Source organism: Bos grunniens, chromosome 10 (genome assembly GCF_055505025.1).
Source record: "Bos grunniens cultivar Pamir isolate PY7600 chromosome 10, Bosgru_T2T1.0, whole genome shotgun sequence".
NCBI lineage: Eukaryota > Metazoa > Chordata > Mammalia > Artiodactyla > Bovidae > Bos > Bos grunniens.
The window spans coordinates 95,616,677-95,634,975 of NC_141174.1; the positions used below are offsets into that span (position 1 = coordinate 95,616,677).

Below are 18,299 nucleotides of genomic sequence, written 5' to 3' on the forward strand. Positions count from 1 at the left end.
CATATATACACATTTATGATATACACATATATATCTGTTGGACTAGACACTGGGAAAATTCAGGGGAAACTGTAACTAGAGCTAACTTAGAAGAAATAATTAGATGACTGATGTACAAGGGTAGAGAAGGGAAACTTAGTTTTTATTGTCTGTTTCTCTGAGCCTTCTGTATTCTGAACCATATTTATTTTCTACCCAAAAATATTAATTTTAAAAGAAAAACAGAGTCCCACCCTAAAAAACTTGAAATATAAGCGAGAGGTATAAGAGGTGAGTATAATATAATATAGCATATATTGGACATAAAATATGTACATAAAAGAAGGAAGAGGTCATTTTTCTCTAGGGCATCAGTGGGTGAGGAGGTCAGGGAGTGCTTCATAAAGGAGGCTACTTGAGGAGTAGTAACAGTTTCCTGGTTTCTCTCTGACGCTGAGGAGGAGGAGCAGCAGCAAAGGTATGTGTAGAAGACATACTATCTCCTGGAACCTGTTAATGTAATTCAGGTTCCCAGAATGTAATTCAAGTTCCCAGTATATATGCTAGCTCCATTTCATCATCAGCCAAACCATAGACATTCTGCCACCCACCCTCCCTGCTTTCTTCCCTCTTCCTTGCTTCCTGTCTCTTTTCCTGGTAAGAGAAGTCATATGTACATCAACAAATTATGATTCAGTAGTGGTTACATTGATTTTTGTTGTTGGGCAACGATGTTACAGGTAAACCCAAACTCTGTATGGTTGGTAAATTCCAAATATTTGGAAAGAAATATTTGATGTTGCTTACAGTTGTATGCTAGCATACATTTATAATAATAATATACTTTTTGTCTGGGCTCCTCACATAAAACAATCTTCCTCTAGGTGGCAGAGTTACTTCTTTTGAATGGAGCAGATCCTTTATTTAGAAATGATAATGGAAAGTGTGCTTTAGATGAAGCCAAAGACTCACGTATGATGCGTCTCCTTGAGAGATTTGTTCCTAAACATCGAAACCGTCTTGCATCAGGTAAACTTAAACTGCTCTATTACATCTGTTCATCATGTCAGCAGTTGCTGTTGAGGCGCTCAGTCGTGTGCGACTCCTTGTGACCCCATGAACTGCAGCACGCCAGGCTAACCTGTCTGTCACTGTCTCCTGGAATTTGCTCAGACTCAGGTCCATTGAATCAGTGATGTCATCCAACCATGTCATCCTTAGTAGAGAGTTATAGAAATCAAGCTTAGAATTATAGAAATTAAATTGATTTTCCTCAGAAATTTTGAGGAAATTTCGCTTCATTCCATTAGTAGAGCACACTGACTTGTTTGCAAAGGCACCAAATGGAAGAACTCTGAAGGAACTAGAAAGATAACACTAAATGTACTTTTCCCCAGGATATGCATTGCAAACAGAAAACTTTTATACAGTTCTGGGTTTTCCCCCCATAATCCATTGACAGAATAACATGAGTTATAAGTTGTGACTTATGCTTGGCTGTATCTTTTTCAATGAATATGGCCAGGATTGTTAACTTTCATTCCTTAAGAATATTTTCTTATGGCTATACTTTTGCGTTGTCATTCATTATTACACTGGTAAGTTAAACAGCAAAGGATCAGTTAAGTTAAACTTCACTTTCAAAAAGATTATATAAGAATCGTTTATATTTTATTGAAGTATAATTGATTTACAATATTATGTTAGTTTCAGGTATACAATGTAGTGATTCAGTATTTTTATATGTTATACTCCATTTAAAGTTATTGCAAAGTAATGGCTATATCCCTGTGCTTATTTATTTTATACAAAGTATTTTGTATCTCTTAATTCCCAAACCTTTTTTTTTTGCCCCTCTTGCCTTTCTCCACTGGTAACTTTTACTTTGTTCTCTGTATCTGTGAGTCTGTTTCTGTTTATACATTGATTTATATTTTTACATTCCACATATAAGTGGTAATATAGAGTATTTGTCCTTCTCTTATTTCACCAAGAATAATACCTTCTGGGTTGTTGCAAATGGCAGAATTTCATTCTTTTTTATGGTTGAGCAGTATCCCATTGCATGAATATATACTCCATCTTCTTTATCCATTCATCTGCTGTGGACAGTTAGGTTGTTTCCATATCTTTGGTATTATATATAATGCTACTATGAACATGGGGATGCTAGTATCTTTTTGAATTCATGTTTTCATTTTCTTTGGAGATACATCTAGCAGTTTAATTACTGGGTCATGTCATGGTTTCTTTTTTTTTAATTAATTAATTTTATTTTTGGCTGCAGTGGGTCTTCATTTGCTTTCTCTAGTTGTGGAGAGCAGGGGCTGCTCTTCCTTGTGGTGCACGAGCTTCTCACTGCGGAGACGTCTCTGGTTGCAGAGCACTGGCTGTAGGTGCTTGGGCTTCAGCAGTTGCAGTGTGCCGGCTCCGTAGCTGTAGCGTGTGGGCTCTCGGGCTTCACTCGTTGCGGTGCACAGGCTCAGTAGTTGCAGCTCACAGGCTCCAGAGCATGGACACAGTAGTTGTGGCCCTCGGGCTTAGTTGTTCCACAGCATGTGGAATCGTCCCAGACCAGGGATCAGACTGTGTCTCCTGCATTGGCAGGTGGATTCTTATCCACTGTGCCACCAAGGAAGTCCAGTCATATCTTAGCTCTACTTTTTGTTTTTGGAGAAGTCTCCATGTCTCCATACTGTTTTCCATTGTTGTTGTTGTTGTTCAGTCACTAAGTCATGTCCAACTCTTTGCGACCCCATGAACTACAGCGCACCAGGCTTCTCTGTCCTTCACTGTCTCCCAGCTCAAACTCATGTCCATTGAGTCGGTGCATAGTGGCTGCAATTTACATTTCCACCAACAGTGTACAAGGGATCCCTTTTCTACAAATCCTTAACAACTTTTGTTGTTTGTAGACTTTTTGATGATAGATATTTTGACAGGTGTGAGGTAACATCTCAATGCGGTTTTGATTTGTATTTCTCTGATGATTATTACTGTTGAACATTTTTTCATGTGCCTGTTAGGTATCTGTATATCTTCTTTGGAAAAATGTCTATTCACGTCTTCTGCCCATTTTTTTAGTTTTTTGTTTTATATTGCATTTTATGAATTGTTTATATATTTTGGATATTAACCTCTATTGGTCATATCATTTGCAAATATTTTCTTCCATTTAGTAGGTCATCTTTTTGTCTTGCCAGTGATTTCCTTTGCTATGCAAAGCTTTTCAGTTTTATTAGGTCCCATTTGTTTATCTTTTATTTCATTTCCTTTGTTTCCTTAGGAAACAGATCCAAAATAATATTAAATATTACAATGATTTATTTCAAAGAACATCCTGCCCATGTTCTCTGTTGGAAGTTTTGTGGTTTCTGTTCTTACAATTATGTCTTTAATCCATTTTGAGTTTATTTTTGTATGTGGTGTGAGAAAATGTTCTAATTTCATTCTTTTACATGTAGCTGTCCGGTTTCACGACTTATCCTAGGTACCGTTTATTGAAGAGACTTTCTTTTATCCATTGTGTATTTTTGCCTCCTTTGTCACAGGTTAGTTGAAAATAACTGCATTGGTTTATTTCTGAACTTTCTAGTCTGTCCCATCAATCTGTGTCTGTGTTTGTACCGTCGCCATGCTGTTTTGATTACTGTAGTTTTGTGTAGTCCGAAGTCAGGGAGCATGATTCCTCCAGCTCTGTTCATCTTTCTCTAGATTGCTTTGGCAGTTCAGGGTCTTTTGTGGTCTTGCATAAATTATAGGATTACTTGTAGTTCTGCGAAAAATGCTGTGACTGTTTTGATAGGGATTGCATTAGATCTGTGGATTACTTTGGGTAGTATGGAAATTTTAACAGTATTCTTTCAGTCCAAGAACACAGTATGTCTTCTCTTTTCCGTGTATCATCTTCAGTTTCCTTCACTGATGTTTACAGTTTTCAAAGTATAAGTCTTTCACCTCCTTGGTTAAGATTATTCCTTGGTATTTTATTCTTTTTGGTGAGATTGTAAATGTACGTTTTTTTTTAATTCCCTTGCTTTCTCTTTCTGATAGTTCCCTATTAGTGTATAGAAAAGCAGTGGATTTCTGTATGTTAATCATGTATCATTCAACTTTAGTAAGCAGATGTATTAGGAAGTGATAATGATACAATTCATTATGAAAGAATTTTTGCCTTATAAAAGCTTGTACACTTGCATATCTGAGTATAACTGTGGGGAATATAAAAATACCTAGTTCAGTGCCCATCTTCAGCATTATGTTGTTGGGTCTGTTTTGCTTTTCCTACAGAAGTGTTTTCAGCTCTCTCAAGATAGTATTTGTTTTATAATAAATATGGAAATCGTAAATTATGTAATTTTATATGTGCCAATTTTAATAAAATGTGTTTCCATAATTTTATTTTTTCCACTTGGTTTGCTCATGGCAAAGGCCTTGTGGTTTTAAAAGCCTAGAGTCTGACCTCTGGAGGCTGTTTTCTTTGATTTTCTCTTTTTGTTTACAGCTCAGAAGAATAGCCTTGACCCCTCAGATGGAGAGGATGCACACCCGCACAAGGTAGCTCTCTGTTCAGCAGTGAACGTGTTTATAGAGCACACCTGCGGGTTATTTTATTGCTCATCGGAGGGGAAAGAAAGACCGCTGAAGCATTCATCAGGAACAGTGACTTCGCCTTTGCTTTTTAGACACTTTGGAATAATTACATGAGACTCAGAAGGTTCTGGGCTGTTAGTTTGGGAAGCAGTTGAGTAAATGTAGTGTATGTGGGCACACTAATGTATTGGTAACCATTCCTACTTCCTTTCTCCTCTTTATAAAGCCATGAGGTTTATCAGCCATGTTGACTTCCCTCTGGCCTGAGCACAGTATGAGAGTCAAAGGTGCTAATCCAGCCCGTTAAACTTTATGTGGTGGGCAGTTATTTCCCATCTGATGCTTTAGGTTGTGATGTGTGAGAGGAAGCCCTGGCCCTGTCTCAGTCTTGTCAGCCCACAGTAATCTTTCCGTACACGCCTACTTGGTTGCATATCTGTCCTTTTGTTTTTAAATCCCTTCTTCCACTACCCTACCTATGATGCTAACAGATACCAGAAGAAGAAACTTAATTCTATCTCTATAACAAATGGGAGAGGAGAGTGGTTTTAAAGCAGAGTTACAAAGATTCCTTGTGAAGGAATTATCTGATTGTTTTAAAAGCCTATATGGATTAGCTTGATTAAAATTTTTTATTATGTTTAGTAATAAGATTGATAGTGCTAAAATACTGGCAAGTACAAATTAAAATGTACAGGAAAAGATAACAATTAGCACATACATGGAGTTTGAATCTATTACATTTGTCTTCCTGCTTTTAGTCTATTTTTTCTGAAATATATATCAGGTTGTATATATCCCAGCAGGCCCTGTGGTTAGATCAAATTATAAGGCCCTGTGGTTAGATCAAATTATAAGGTTGAATGGAATAATAGTTTTCTTTTTCTCCAATCCAGAATGAGTTGAATGCAGAATTACAGCTGACAGTTAAAACTGTGTATTTTGTTTCTATAGAAACCAAAATTCAGTTCTAAAAATCACAGTGGGTTTGTTTATGATGAAAATTCCAACAGACAGAAGCCAGAACATGTAGAAGTCAATAAAGGAAGCAAGAAGAGTTTATTTATAAATACAGATATATATGAACATTATCAAAAAGATTCCCCAAACATGAGAATTGGTAAATCCAAGCAGAAACAATCAATTCTTAACCAGATACACTCTACAGGATTCAGAAAGGACAATCTCCATAGTGCTGAGGATCCCAGCACAAGTGTGTCTAAAGATAAAGGCAGAAGAAATACACAACATAAAAGGACTCAAGTGGATGATACAAGCCAAGAAAGTAGTCCAAGAAAGACAGTGGCTGTCTCTTCTTCTAGAAGAATAAGCAGATCAGTTACTCGTCAGCAACAAGCTCTCCAAATCCTTGATGACCTTCCAGAAAAGTCACGTAAACCTTTTAGCCAAGCTCTATCAGGCCTGAACAATGGTTTGCGTAATGGTGTTGAAACTTGTTCAATTCCCAGAGAGACACATGTTCAAAGCCTGGATTTATCAGACAGTCAAGAAATAAAATGTATGGAAGTAGAATCCATTGACCAAGCTGAAGCTGTTTCTCTCTTAGGACTTTCTCTACATGAAAAAACCAAGTTACTACTTGTTACTACAGATCAGCAGCCTCATACTCTCCAAGACCAGGAGCACATTAGCCCTTATAAATCTCATGAAAACAGTAACTCAAGTCAAAAAGATGAGAGCCTCAAGTGGGAAAAATTTTCCCCATCCTTTATAAAGGAAAACTTTAATAATGATGATCATGGTGATTCCTGTGCTTCTGAGGAGACTGTAATATCTAAAAAGGTGATAAGTTCTTCAGGTTGCGAAAACCATGATACTTATAAAGAGAATAAAACAAATAGAGAAGAAATGGATTTTCAACAATTTTTACTTTCTCAAGACCATTTTCCACAGGAAAATGAGTTAAAAGAAGACAGCCTAACCATACTTCCACAACAGGAAGCTGTTAGTTTTTCTAATTCAGATAATATAATAGTTTTTGAACATGTTTCAAATTATGAACAATGTTCATGTGGAACTTCTTTTGATCACTCACATGGCAATCCTGAACATACTCCTCTGGCTTGTATAGGGACAGTCTTGACACATGAAGTTTCAGAGTTGACCAGTCATGAGAAGCTAATCAAGAATCCTCAGGATTATAGCCCTAGCATACTAACTCCTTTAATGAATCAAACAGATCTACATGTGGAAAAGGTGAATAAGGAAGGAGACACTAAAAGGAATTATACTGACACAGGCCAAGAAACAAGTCCTTCAAATAGGCCTTCATCCAGAGGTGTTCCTTTTCAAGTAATGGAAACAACTAAAGTTGAAAAAAGACAAGAGAGCAAAGCCGTACAAAATATAGGTTTTCATTCTACTGACAGTGAAGAATTGACCAACATCTCACAACTTAGTCAAAGAGAAGAGAAGGAGATTTCTCACAAACCAGGTATTAGTAGTAGTGTTCAATTTGTACACATTTCCTATAGATTTAGTTATTTCATAGAAATTTCCAACTGAATTTCACTTAACCTCTGCCCAAACTGATCAGAATGAGGACATGTGGATCACAATTTAGAGATATTATTAATTAGGTAAGTAATGGTATTTTCTTTGAAAGAAGGTGCTAAATTAATATTGACAGAAGTTAAAAAAACAGTATTTCTATGAGTTTTTAGCTTTCTTTTTAATATAGCACCTACTTGATGTCAAGAAACCTAACAACATTTTCATAGCAGGAAAATGTTAGCTCCATTGATTTTAGTGATTCACTGTTGAAATTGTATCCAGGAAACTAATTTACGTTTGTTGTATGAAAACATTTTTAAAGGCTTCCATTCCTTTAAATAAAAAAGCAGTCTAGAAAGGAACAGAAACATGGAGCAATTATAGACTCTTTCTTAGTCCTATAACCAGTAAGGAGAAATACAACACTGATACTTAAAAATGTTTTTTTTTTTTCAGGTGAGGAATTTGTCAATGGAGATGAAAACACTATAAGAAACTGTAAAGAGAAAAAAGAAAAACCAGATTCAGAAATTCATATGCCTACTCACATCCAATCACACAAAAAAATTCAGAATTTCAGAAAAAGAAAAAATGTCTCCAGAGCTACCTGCAGCCAAGGTTTGTATTCCTGTACTATATAGGGACAAGGTTTTTGCATGACCACTCCTAGCAATCCACTCTCCTTCAAAGAATTATATATACTTTCATATTTACTGTTTATTTTTTAGTCATTCACTAAATTATAAGATTATTTTGGCTCTATTTGTTAGGTGGTTTTACTATAATACACCACTTGAGAATCTCTTAGTCTTCCAATATATTGTCATATTTTTGTCTATTTGTTATGTTAGAGGAGATAAGGTAAACAGTAGAGACAGCAAGGAGGTTGAGTCGGGGCAGCAGATCTGGATTGTGTCCGATCCCTTAGAACTTTCACTGAGCCCTTTTAACATAAGGGAAATTAAAGAAGCATAGCCACTAGTTTCTTTTTGTCAGTGTTTGACAATATGGATAAATGACTATTCTTTGGTAGTTCTTGGAGCTGGTTCTGTGGTGAACCATAGGCTGGACTACCTCAGGTCAAATGTTAAGCCCTGTGAAGTTGATTAGTAAGAAAAAGTTGATAGAGTTAGAGGTAGGAATACTAGGCATCCTTTTTGAACTTTTCCCCATTGTCTCCTTCTCATGTAAACTAAAGCACTTCTTATACATACTTCTGGAGAAGGCAGTGGCACCCCACTCCAGTACTCTTGCCTGGGAAACCCCGTGGACGGAGGAGCCTGATAGGCTGCAGTCCATGGGGTTGCTAAGAGTCAGACACGACTGAGCGACTTCACTTTCACTTTTCAGTTTCACGCATTGGAGAAGGAAATGGCAACCCACTCCAATGTTCTTGTCTGGAGAATCCCAGGGACGGGGGAGCCTGGTGGGCTGCCGTCTAATAGGGTCGCACAGAGTCGGACACGACTGAAGCGACTTCGCAGCAGCAGTAGCAGCATATATACCTCCTATAGTGGGTTGAATAGTGGCCCCCCAAAAAACCTATGTCCATATCCTAATCCCTGGAATCTGTGATACTGTTGCATTTAATATATATAAAAAAGAGTGAATATTACCTTATTTAGAAGAAGAATCTTTGCAGATATAGTTAAGGACCTTGAGATGAGGAAATTGTACTGGATTTTCCAAATAGGACCCAAATCTAACAAGTATCCTTATAAAAGAAAAATGGAGTCAGCTTTGAGACACACAAGGAAAGAGAAGATAATGTGAAGAGCCAGACAAAAGAACAATGTGGCCAAAAGCCAAAGAAGCTAAGTTGGAGGAAGCAAGGAAGGATTCTTCCTTACAACTTCCAGAGAAAGTACAGCCCTGCTGACACCTTGGTGTTGGATTTCTGGTCTCCAGAACCACAAGAAACTAGTATGTTTCTACTAGTTATATGCTACTCTGGTAGCACTTAATCAGATTTTAATGTAATTTTTTACATGTCTCTCATTCCCCTAGGCTGCAGGCCACTCAAGAGATAGTGTCTTCTATTTTCTTTATATAATATTACAAAAATATCTTCTAGTATATCATTTTAGCATAGTTTAGGGAAAAAATTCATTATTTTTAGTATTTCTAACTTTTGATGTAAGGAAAAGAAATAAAAATATTTAGATAATAATATTGTACTGAGTTTTCTGTGAAAGAAAAATGAAATGCTCAATAGGCCATAGTTTGGTTCTTGACATCTTTTGTCATCAGAAACACACTCGTTGAGATATGAGAATAAACGTGGAAAGTGGATTATGGACTACTGAGTGAAACGAGTATAGAAATGAAGCAAGTCTTATTTACTTCAGTCAAGCTTAGGATAGAGTGAACAACAGCTAGAATGAATTAATGTGCTCAGATGCTCTACCATTTCTTTACAAATTGTGTTTTAAAATAGCAACAGCAATTATAATATTAATTGACGTATGTTTCTGTGTGGGACTTCCCTGGTGGCTCAAATGGTAAAGAATCCGCGTGCAGTGCAGGAGACCTGGATTCGATGCCTCGGTTGGGAAGATCCCCTGGAGAAGGGAATGGCACCCTACTCCAGTATTCTGGCCTAGAGAATTCCATGGACAGAGGAGCCTGGTGGGTTACAGTCCATGGGTTGCAAACAGTCGGACATGACGGAACGACTTTCACTTTCTGTGTAGTGCATCCTTTTTAGGATGTTTTTAGGAAGTTGCTTTGTGTTTTCTAAGATCCTTCATTAAAATCAGCACTTGGCAGAAAACTCAGTTTTGCTTGGCAAATTTACAGAAATGAAAACATCTGGGATCGATAAGAGGAATGCCACAGGGGAAAGCCGGCTTCATTTGGCTGCCAGAAGAGGACATTTGTCTCTGGTGAAAGCTCTGATAGAATCTGGAGCAGACGTGAATCTAAAAGATAATGCAGGTTTGGATTTTTAAGTTGTAAATGTCTTTATAATTTGAACTCACTGATATATACATTTCACCCACCCTCCCCCATTTTGATCCTGACTGTTATATAGAAGCTCACTTTGAAAATTCTTTTTATAATATTTTATGGTTTATCTCAGTTCCCACCAATTGCCAAAATATCCATTGAAACAGCTTTTAATATACCTTTGGGAGCATTCATTTATTTTCATTCATTTTTCAGTAAAGAAGCTTTAGGCATTTTCCTTGGAGACTTTAATATCATTACCTAACTTTATAGGGAATGCCAAATTTTATTCTTTCCCTGTCCCTTCTTTTCTTATTTCTTGATAATATTCCTTTTTTTCTTCCAGGTCTTGTTTTTATCTTAAAGCTCCATTTTTAAGTTGATCTTCTAACATTTTTCTCAAGCACACACACACAAAAAAACTTGTGTAAGAAATTCCAGAGGGAAAAAACTCAGACTGATTGTTCACATGTCTTTTTAAAGAGAAATGTGACAATACAAGATATAAATAGCAAGGTCAGATGATCTTACTCATCTGACTTGAAACCATTTGACTTGATTAGTACTTACTTGGTCCCATGATAGCTTGTGTTCTGTTAGTCTTTTGTCACTTGTATCAATAAATATTTTTGATGAGATTAATTTGTTTTAAAAAATGAAGATTATGTTTTTATTGAGATATACTTGATTTATAATATATTAGTTTCAAGTGTACAACATAGTGATTCAAAATTGATAGACTATATTCCACTTAGTTATTATAAAATATTGACTGTATTCCCTGTACTGTACAATATATCCTTGAGCTTATTTATTTTATATATAGTAGTTTATACCTTTTAATTCCTTACCCTATCTTGCTCCTCTCTTCACCCCTCTCCCCACTGGTAACCACTAGTTTATAGTCTATATCCATGAATCTGTTTTTGTTTTGTTGTATTTACTTGTTTCTTGTATTTTTTAGATTCTACGTATAAATGATAACATAGAGTATTTATACTTCTCTGTCTGATTTACTTCACTAACCATGATACCCTCCAGGTTCATCCATGTTTTTGCAGAAGGCAAAATTTCATTCTTTTTATGGCTGAGTACCCACTCCAGTGTTCTTGCCTGGAGAACCCCAGGGACAGGGGAGCCTGGTGGGCTGCTGTCTATGGGGTCACACAGAGTTGGACACGACTGAAGCGACTTAGCAGCAGTAGCAGCAGCAGTACTCGTTTGCTTATTGTAGATAATGTTGCTGTGAACATTGGGGTGCATGTATCTTTTTGAATTAGTGTTTTTGTTTTCTTCAGATATATACCCAGCAGTATTTGGGTATATATTTTCAGGAATTGCTGAATCATGTGGAGTTCTGTTTTTTAAGAAACCTCCATACTGTTTTTCTGCAGTGGCTGCACCAATTCACACGCCCACCAACAGTGTGTAAGGGCTCTCTTTTTTACGTATCCTCACCAACATTGTTATCTGTGGTTATTCTTTTTGTGAACACTGTTTGTGTTCTTTTTGATGATAATCATTCTGACCAAAGTGGGGTAATATCTCGTTGTGGCTTTGATTTGCATTGTTTTGATGATTATCAGTGTTGAGCATCTTTTCATGTGCCTGTTGTCCATCTGCATATCTTCTTTGGAAAAATGTCTGTGCAGGTCTTTTGCCCACTTTTTGATTGGCCTGTTTGTTTTTTGGTGTTGAGTTGTATAAGCTATTTATCTATTTTGGATATTAACTCCTTACCAGTCATATCATTTGCAGGTATTTTCTGCCATTCAGTAGATTTTCTTTTTTGTTAATGGTTTCCTTTGCTGTGAAAAGGCTTTACAGTTCAACTAGATTCCATTTGTTTATTTTTTTATTTTGTTTCCTTTGTCTTAGGAGACAGATCCAAAACAATGTTGCTATAATTTACTCAAAAAACATTTTGTCTATGTTTTCTTCTATGAGTTTTATGGCTTCCAGTCATACATTTGGTTCTTTGGTTCATTTTGAGTTTATGTTTATATATAGTGTGAGAACTATTCTGATTTCATTTTTTAAAACATATAGCTGTTCAGTTTTTCCCGGTACCAGTATTGAAGAAACTGTCTTCTCTCCATTGTTTATTCTTGCCTCCTTTGTCATAGATTAACTGATGTAAGTGTGTGGATTTATTTCTGGGCTGTCTGTTCAGTTTCATTGATCTCTGTGTCTCTTTTTCTGCCCATATGAGACTGTTTTGATTACTGTAGCTTTGCAGTATAATCTGAAGTCAGGGAATGTGATTCCTCCAGTCTGTTCTTGTTTCTCAAGTTTATTTTGCCTAGTTAAGATCTTTTGTGCTACCATACAAGTTTTAAAATTATTCTATCCCTGTGAAAAATTCCATTGGTATTTTGATAGAACTTACATTGAATCTTAGATCACCATGGGTAGTATGGTCATTTTAACTATTAATTATTTTTCTAATACAGTGTATCTTATCTTTTCAACTGTTTGTATCATCTTCAGTTTTTTTCATCACTATTTTATAATTTCCTGAGTATAGGTTTTTTACCTCCTTAGGTAGGTTTATTCCAAGGTATTTATTCTTTTTGATGCAGCTGAAGATGAGAAAGTTCCTTAATTTTCCTTTCTGATCATTTGTTGTTAGTGTGTAGAAATGCAACAGATTTCTGTATATTAATCTTGTATCCTGCAGCTTAACTGAATTTATTGATAAGCCCTAGTAGTTTTTTGGTGGTATCTTTAGGATCTTTCTATGTATAGTAGTATCATGTCATCTGCAAAGAGTGCCAGCTTTACTTCTTCCTTTGCAGTTTGGATTCCTTCCTTTGGATTCCTTTTATTTCTTTTTCTTCTCTCATTGCTGTGGCTAGGCCTTCTAATAATAGGTTGAATAAATGTGAGATTGGGCATCCTTGTCTTGTTCCTAATCTTAGAGGAACTGCTTTTAGCTTTTCACTGTTGAGTATGATGTTAGCTGTAGTTTGTCATATATGGCATTTATTATTTTATTAAGATGTGTTCCGCCTATGCCCACTTTTTGGAGAGTTGATCATAAATGGATGTTTAATTTTATCAGAAGCTTTTTCTGCACCAATGGATCATATGATTTTTATTCTTCATTTTGTTAATGTGGTATGTCACATTAATCGATTTGCAGACATTTAAAAATCCTTGCATTCCTAGGATAATCCCACTTGATCATGGTGTATGATAGTTTTAATGTATTGTTGGATTCGATTTGCTAAAATTTTGTTGATTTTTGCACCTATGTTCATCAGTGATATTGACCTGTAATTTTCTTTTGTGTGTGTGATATCTTTTTCTGATTTTGGTGTCCAGGAGATGCTGGGTGTGCACAATGAATTTGGAAGTGTTTCTTACTCTGCAATTTTTGGGAATAACTTGAGAAGGACAGGTGTTAATTCTTCCCTAAATGTTTGGGAGAATTCATCTGTGAAGCCATCTGGACTTTGTTGGGAGTTTTAATTACTGATTCAATTTAATTACTGGTAATTGATCTGTTTATATTTTGTATTTCTTCCTGGTTAGGTCTTAGGAGATTGTATATTTCTAGGGATTTTTCCTTTTCTTGAAGGTTGTCCTTTTTATTGGCATGTAGTTGTTTGTAGTAATCTGTTATGATTTCTATGCTGTTAATTGTAACATTTTAATTTATATTTTATTTTATTTGGGCCTTTTCTCTTTTTTTCTTGGTATATCTGGCCACAGTGTTTTCAATTTTATCTTTTCAAAGAATCAGCTCTTAGTTTCACTGATTTTTTTTCTATTTATTTATCCTCTATTTAATTTATTTTTGCTCTGAACTTTATGATTTCTTTCCTTCTCCTTTCACATTTTTTGTTCTTCTTCCTCTTGTTCCTTTAGGGATAAGTTTAGGTTGTTATTTGAGATTTTTCTTCTGTAGAAGTTTAGAACTTGCTATTGCTGCATCCCAAAGATTTTGGATCATTTTGTCCTCATTTTCATATGTCTCTAGGTGTTTGTTGTTTTTTTCTTTGATTTCTTCAGTGATCCATTGGTTGTTGAGCAGTATATTGTTTAGCCTCCATATGTTTGTGTTTTTTCAGTTTTATTCTTGTGGTTGATTTCTAGTCTCAGTGATTTCAGTAAGAATGAAAAGACACTCAATATGATTACTATGTTCTTAGATTTACCGATACTTGTTTAGTTGCCTAGCATGTGACCTATCCTGGAGAATGTCCCATGTGCACATTCTTGAAAAGAATGTGTATTCTGCTGCTTTGGGATGGAATGTTCTATATATATCAGTTTAAGTCCATCTAGTATGATGTGTCATTTATGAGTTTTCCTTATTGGTTTTCTTTCTGGATGATCTGTCCATTGATGAAAGTGGGGTGTCAAAATCCCCTACTATTATTGTGTTACTGTTGATTTTCCCCTTTATGTCTGTTAATATTTGCTTTATATATTTAGGTGATCCTGTATTGGATACAGATATATTTAAAATTGTTATACCTTCTTTTTGGATTTATTCCTTGGTCATTATATGTTGTGCTTATTTGTTTCTTATAACAATTTTTGTTTTAAAGTATTTTATCTGATATTGCTACTCCAGGTTGCTTTTGTTTCCATTTGCATGGAATACCTTTTTACATCCCCTGCCTTTCAATCTGTGTGTGTCTTTAGATCTGAAGTGAGTCTCTTGTAGGCAGTATATATATATATATATATATATGGGTCTTGTTCTTGTATCCATTCAGTCACTCTTCGTTTTTTGATTGGAACATTTAGTCCATGAACTTTTAAAGTAATTGTTGATATGTATGAGAGTCCCTTGGACTGCAAGGAGATCCACCCAGTCCATTCTAAAGGAGATCAGCCCTGGGATTTCTTTGGAAGGAATGATGCTAAAGCTGAAACTCCAGTACTTTGGCCACCTCATGCAAAGAGTTGACTCATTGGAAAAGACTCTGATGCTGGGAGGGATTGGGGGCAGGAGGAGCAGGGGACGACAGAGGATGAGATGGCTGGATGGCATCACTGACTCAATGGACGTGAGTGTGAGTGAACTCCGGGAGTTGGTGATGGACAGGGAGGCCTGGCAATTCATGGGGTCGCGAAGAGTCGGACACTACTGAGCGGCTGAACTGAACTGAACTGATGTTCTTATTTCCATTGTGTTCATGGTTTGGGAGTTGTTTTTGTAATTCTTTTTTTATTCATTTTTTTCTTTTGTTTTCTTGTTATTTTATGATTATCTTTAATGTTATGTTTAGTTTCCATTTTCTTTTTTGCATATCTATTATAGATATGCATATCTATTATAGATATCTATTATAGATAGATATAGATATTTTGCATATCTATTTTCATTCATGGTTACCATGAGAGTGTGTGTGTGTGTATATATATATATATATATATATATAAAATATGATTTTTTTAACTTGCTTCTGATCTCTTAGTTTCAAACGCATTTTAACAACCCTGCATATTTACTCTCCACTCCTCCAGTAGTGTAAGGAGTTTTCAGTATCTGTTTTTAGTATCATATTTTTCATCTGTTTTGTGTATTCCTTAACTACTTACTTTGGTTATAGATGATTTTATTTCTTTTGTCTTTTAAACTTCCTATTAATTTTGTACCCAGTTGAGTTACTATCTTTACTGTATATTTGCCTTTACCAATTAACTTTTTCCTTTCATAATAATATTCATGTTTCTAGTTGTGGCCTTTTTTTTTTTTTGCTTAGAGGAGTCCCTTTCACGTTTCTCATAAAGCTGGTTTGGTGGTACTGAGCTCTTCTAGCTCTTCCTTGTCTATACAGCTTTTGATATCTTCATCATATTTGATAAAAGCCTTGCTGGGTACAATATTTTTGGTTGTACATTTTTCCCTTTCATCACTTTAAATATATGGTACCACTGCCTTCTGACCTGCAGAGTTCTGTTGTAAAGTTAGCCAAAAGTCTTATGGAAGTTCCCTAGTATGTTATTTGTTGCTTTTCTCTTGCTGCTTTTTATATTCTCTGTCTTTAAATTTTTCCATTTAAATCACAATGTGTCTTAATGTGGTCCTCTTTAAGTTGATCCTGTTTGGGACTGTCTTGATCTTGTTTCCTGGGCCTGGATGTCTCTTTCTTTTCCCAGGTTAGGGGACCTTTCAGCTATTATGTTTTCAAATATGTTTTCAGTCCCTTTCTCTCTCTTCATCTGGGACTCCTGTAATGAAAATATTGGCACACTTGATATTGTTCCAGAGAGCTGTTAAACTCCTTACTTTTTGAATCCCACTGCTGTGTCATTCAGCTTGCTAATACGTTCTTATATATCATTTAGTGTATTGTTAATTCCTGTTAGTGTATTTGTCATTTCAGTTATTGTATTCTTCGTCTCTGGTTGGTTGGTCTTTGTTTTCTAACTTTGTTAAAAAACTTCTAATTTCTCTGTTTATCCATTCTTTTCCCAAGTTCTTTGACTGTCCTTATAGTCATTACCTTGAACTCTTTCTTAGATAGATTTCCTATCTCAACTTCACTTAGTTCTTCTCCTGGGGTTTTATCTTGTTTCTTTCTTTTAAACTCTGTTGCCTCATTTTGCCTAACTAACTAGTTTTATTTCTATGTATCTGGTAGGTTTGTTACATTTCCCAACCTTGGAGAAGTAGCCTTTTATAGGAAATGTCTTATGCTTCTAGGAGCTCACTTCCCTCTGATTAGCAGAGCTGTATATTCTAGGGGTCCCCACGATGTGGGCTACATGTGTCCTTCATTTGCGTCAGTCTGACTGCTGTGGGTGGTCTGGTAGGCTTGCTTGTCCCCAGTTGGGTTGGTTGCCCTGCTTTGTGTGGAGGCTGCTGGCCTGGTTGGTGGAGCTGTCACAAGGCAGTTGGCTGTTGCACCCCAGGAGACCCCAGGACTAGTGCTTGTTTGCTGATGGGCAGAGTCTGGATATTGGAGACCCCAGGGCTGTTTCCTGCCTTCCAGTGGATGAAGCTAGTTCTTGGGACTACTGCCAGCCCACTGGTGAGCAGAGCCAGGTCTTAGGGACTGGAGGCAGGGCCCACAGGTTCTAGAGCTCGTGCTGGACTGCTGATGAGTGGGACCAGTTCTTATTACAGGTGGCTGTGGGGTTCAGTGGACCTAAAGTTTATGTTGGCCTACTGCTGAGCAAGAACTCAGGCCCAGCTGGTCCTAGGGCTGGTGCTGGCCTGCTTGTTGGTAGACTGACTTCTGTCATGGCAGGCTGTGGAGCTGTAATTGTCCAGGGGTTGGCGTCCACCTGCTAGTGGCTGAGGCTATTCCCAAGGCTAGAGCAGGCTTGCTGATAGACAGGGCTTAGGCCCAGGGGTTTCTGGGGCTGGTCCCCACCCATTGGTGGGTAGAACTGGGCTCCAGGGACTAGTGTGTGTGCACAATGGGAGGATCTGGGTCCTGGGCCTTCTGGTGGACAGGGCCATGTCCAAGGGCAGCTGTGGGCTCAGAGGATATTAAAGTAGCCCGTGTTCAATATTATTTCCTGTCCAGTACTTAGTATATACATTTGAATCAATATATATATTCATTCCATTAGTGCAAATAAACTTAATAATGAGGATACTACTTGAGTATTGATTTGTAAGTAGCTTCTTTTGTTTTCTCTTTTTTCCTTTTTTAGGTTGGACACCACTTCATAAGGCAGCTAGTAACGGATGGAGTGATGTAATTGTAGAGTTGTTAAAAGCTAGTGCTAATGTTAATTGTGAAAATGTAGATGGAATTCTACCCTTACATGATGCTGTTGCAAACAACCATTTAAAGGTATAGTTCATCATATTAGGTTCCTATTTCTTTTTCTTTAAAAAGTGAATGAAGACAGTGAAGGTATTTTAAATTGCTAATTAAAGTGATTCCTTAAGACAAAGAATTTTTAAAACTGCTTAGAGGTACAAGTGTATATGATATTACATATAGTTTAGAAAAGCAATATATTTCCTAATGAATCCTGTTTCCATTGTCTCTTCATTGTGTAATTCATGTAAATCAGAATAAAATGAAATGGCTGAGAGTAAACACAGCCTATCAATGTAATACATTCTAATTTTAATTGTCTGAAATGATTTGCTGTTGTACATAAAAGAGTATATATAGTGATGATATATGTGATAACAAGACAAGTTTTAAACTCAGAAATTTCTTAGTGAGTTTGAAGTTTCAAAGAAATGGGTAAAAGCTTAAGTTGCTTGTTTCTTTGGGGGTTGTTGTATTTTTTTTCTCATTTTTTTATAAACAACTATGGTGAAAATAACGGGAAAA

At 36.3% G+C, this 18,299-nt stretch overlaps 1 protein-coding gene across 4 annotated transcripts in view; it reads left to right on the forward strand.

Annotated features, from left to right (window-relative positions):
* Positions 1-18,299, forward strand: part of ANKRD31 (ankyrin repeat domain 31) — a 134,875-nt gene that overhangs the window by 64,542 nt on the left and 52,034 nt on the right. For all 4 annotated transcript variants that reach the window (XM_086323214.1, XM_086323216.1, XM_086323215.1 and 1 more), the window contains exons 13-18: positions 864-1,008; positions 4,484-4,536; positions 5,527-7,027; positions 7,543-7,704; positions 9,886-10,023; positions 17,662-17,804. In XM_086323214.1, coding sequence (XP_086179340.1) covers positions 864-1,008; positions 4,484-4,536; positions 5,527-7,027; positions 7,543-7,704; positions 9,886-10,023; positions 17,662-17,804 — 2,142 coding nt within the window. The remainder of the gene's footprint in view (positions 1-863; positions 1,009-4,483; positions 4,537-5,526; positions 7,028-7,542; positions 7,705-9,885; positions 10,024-17,661; positions 17,805-18,299) is intronic.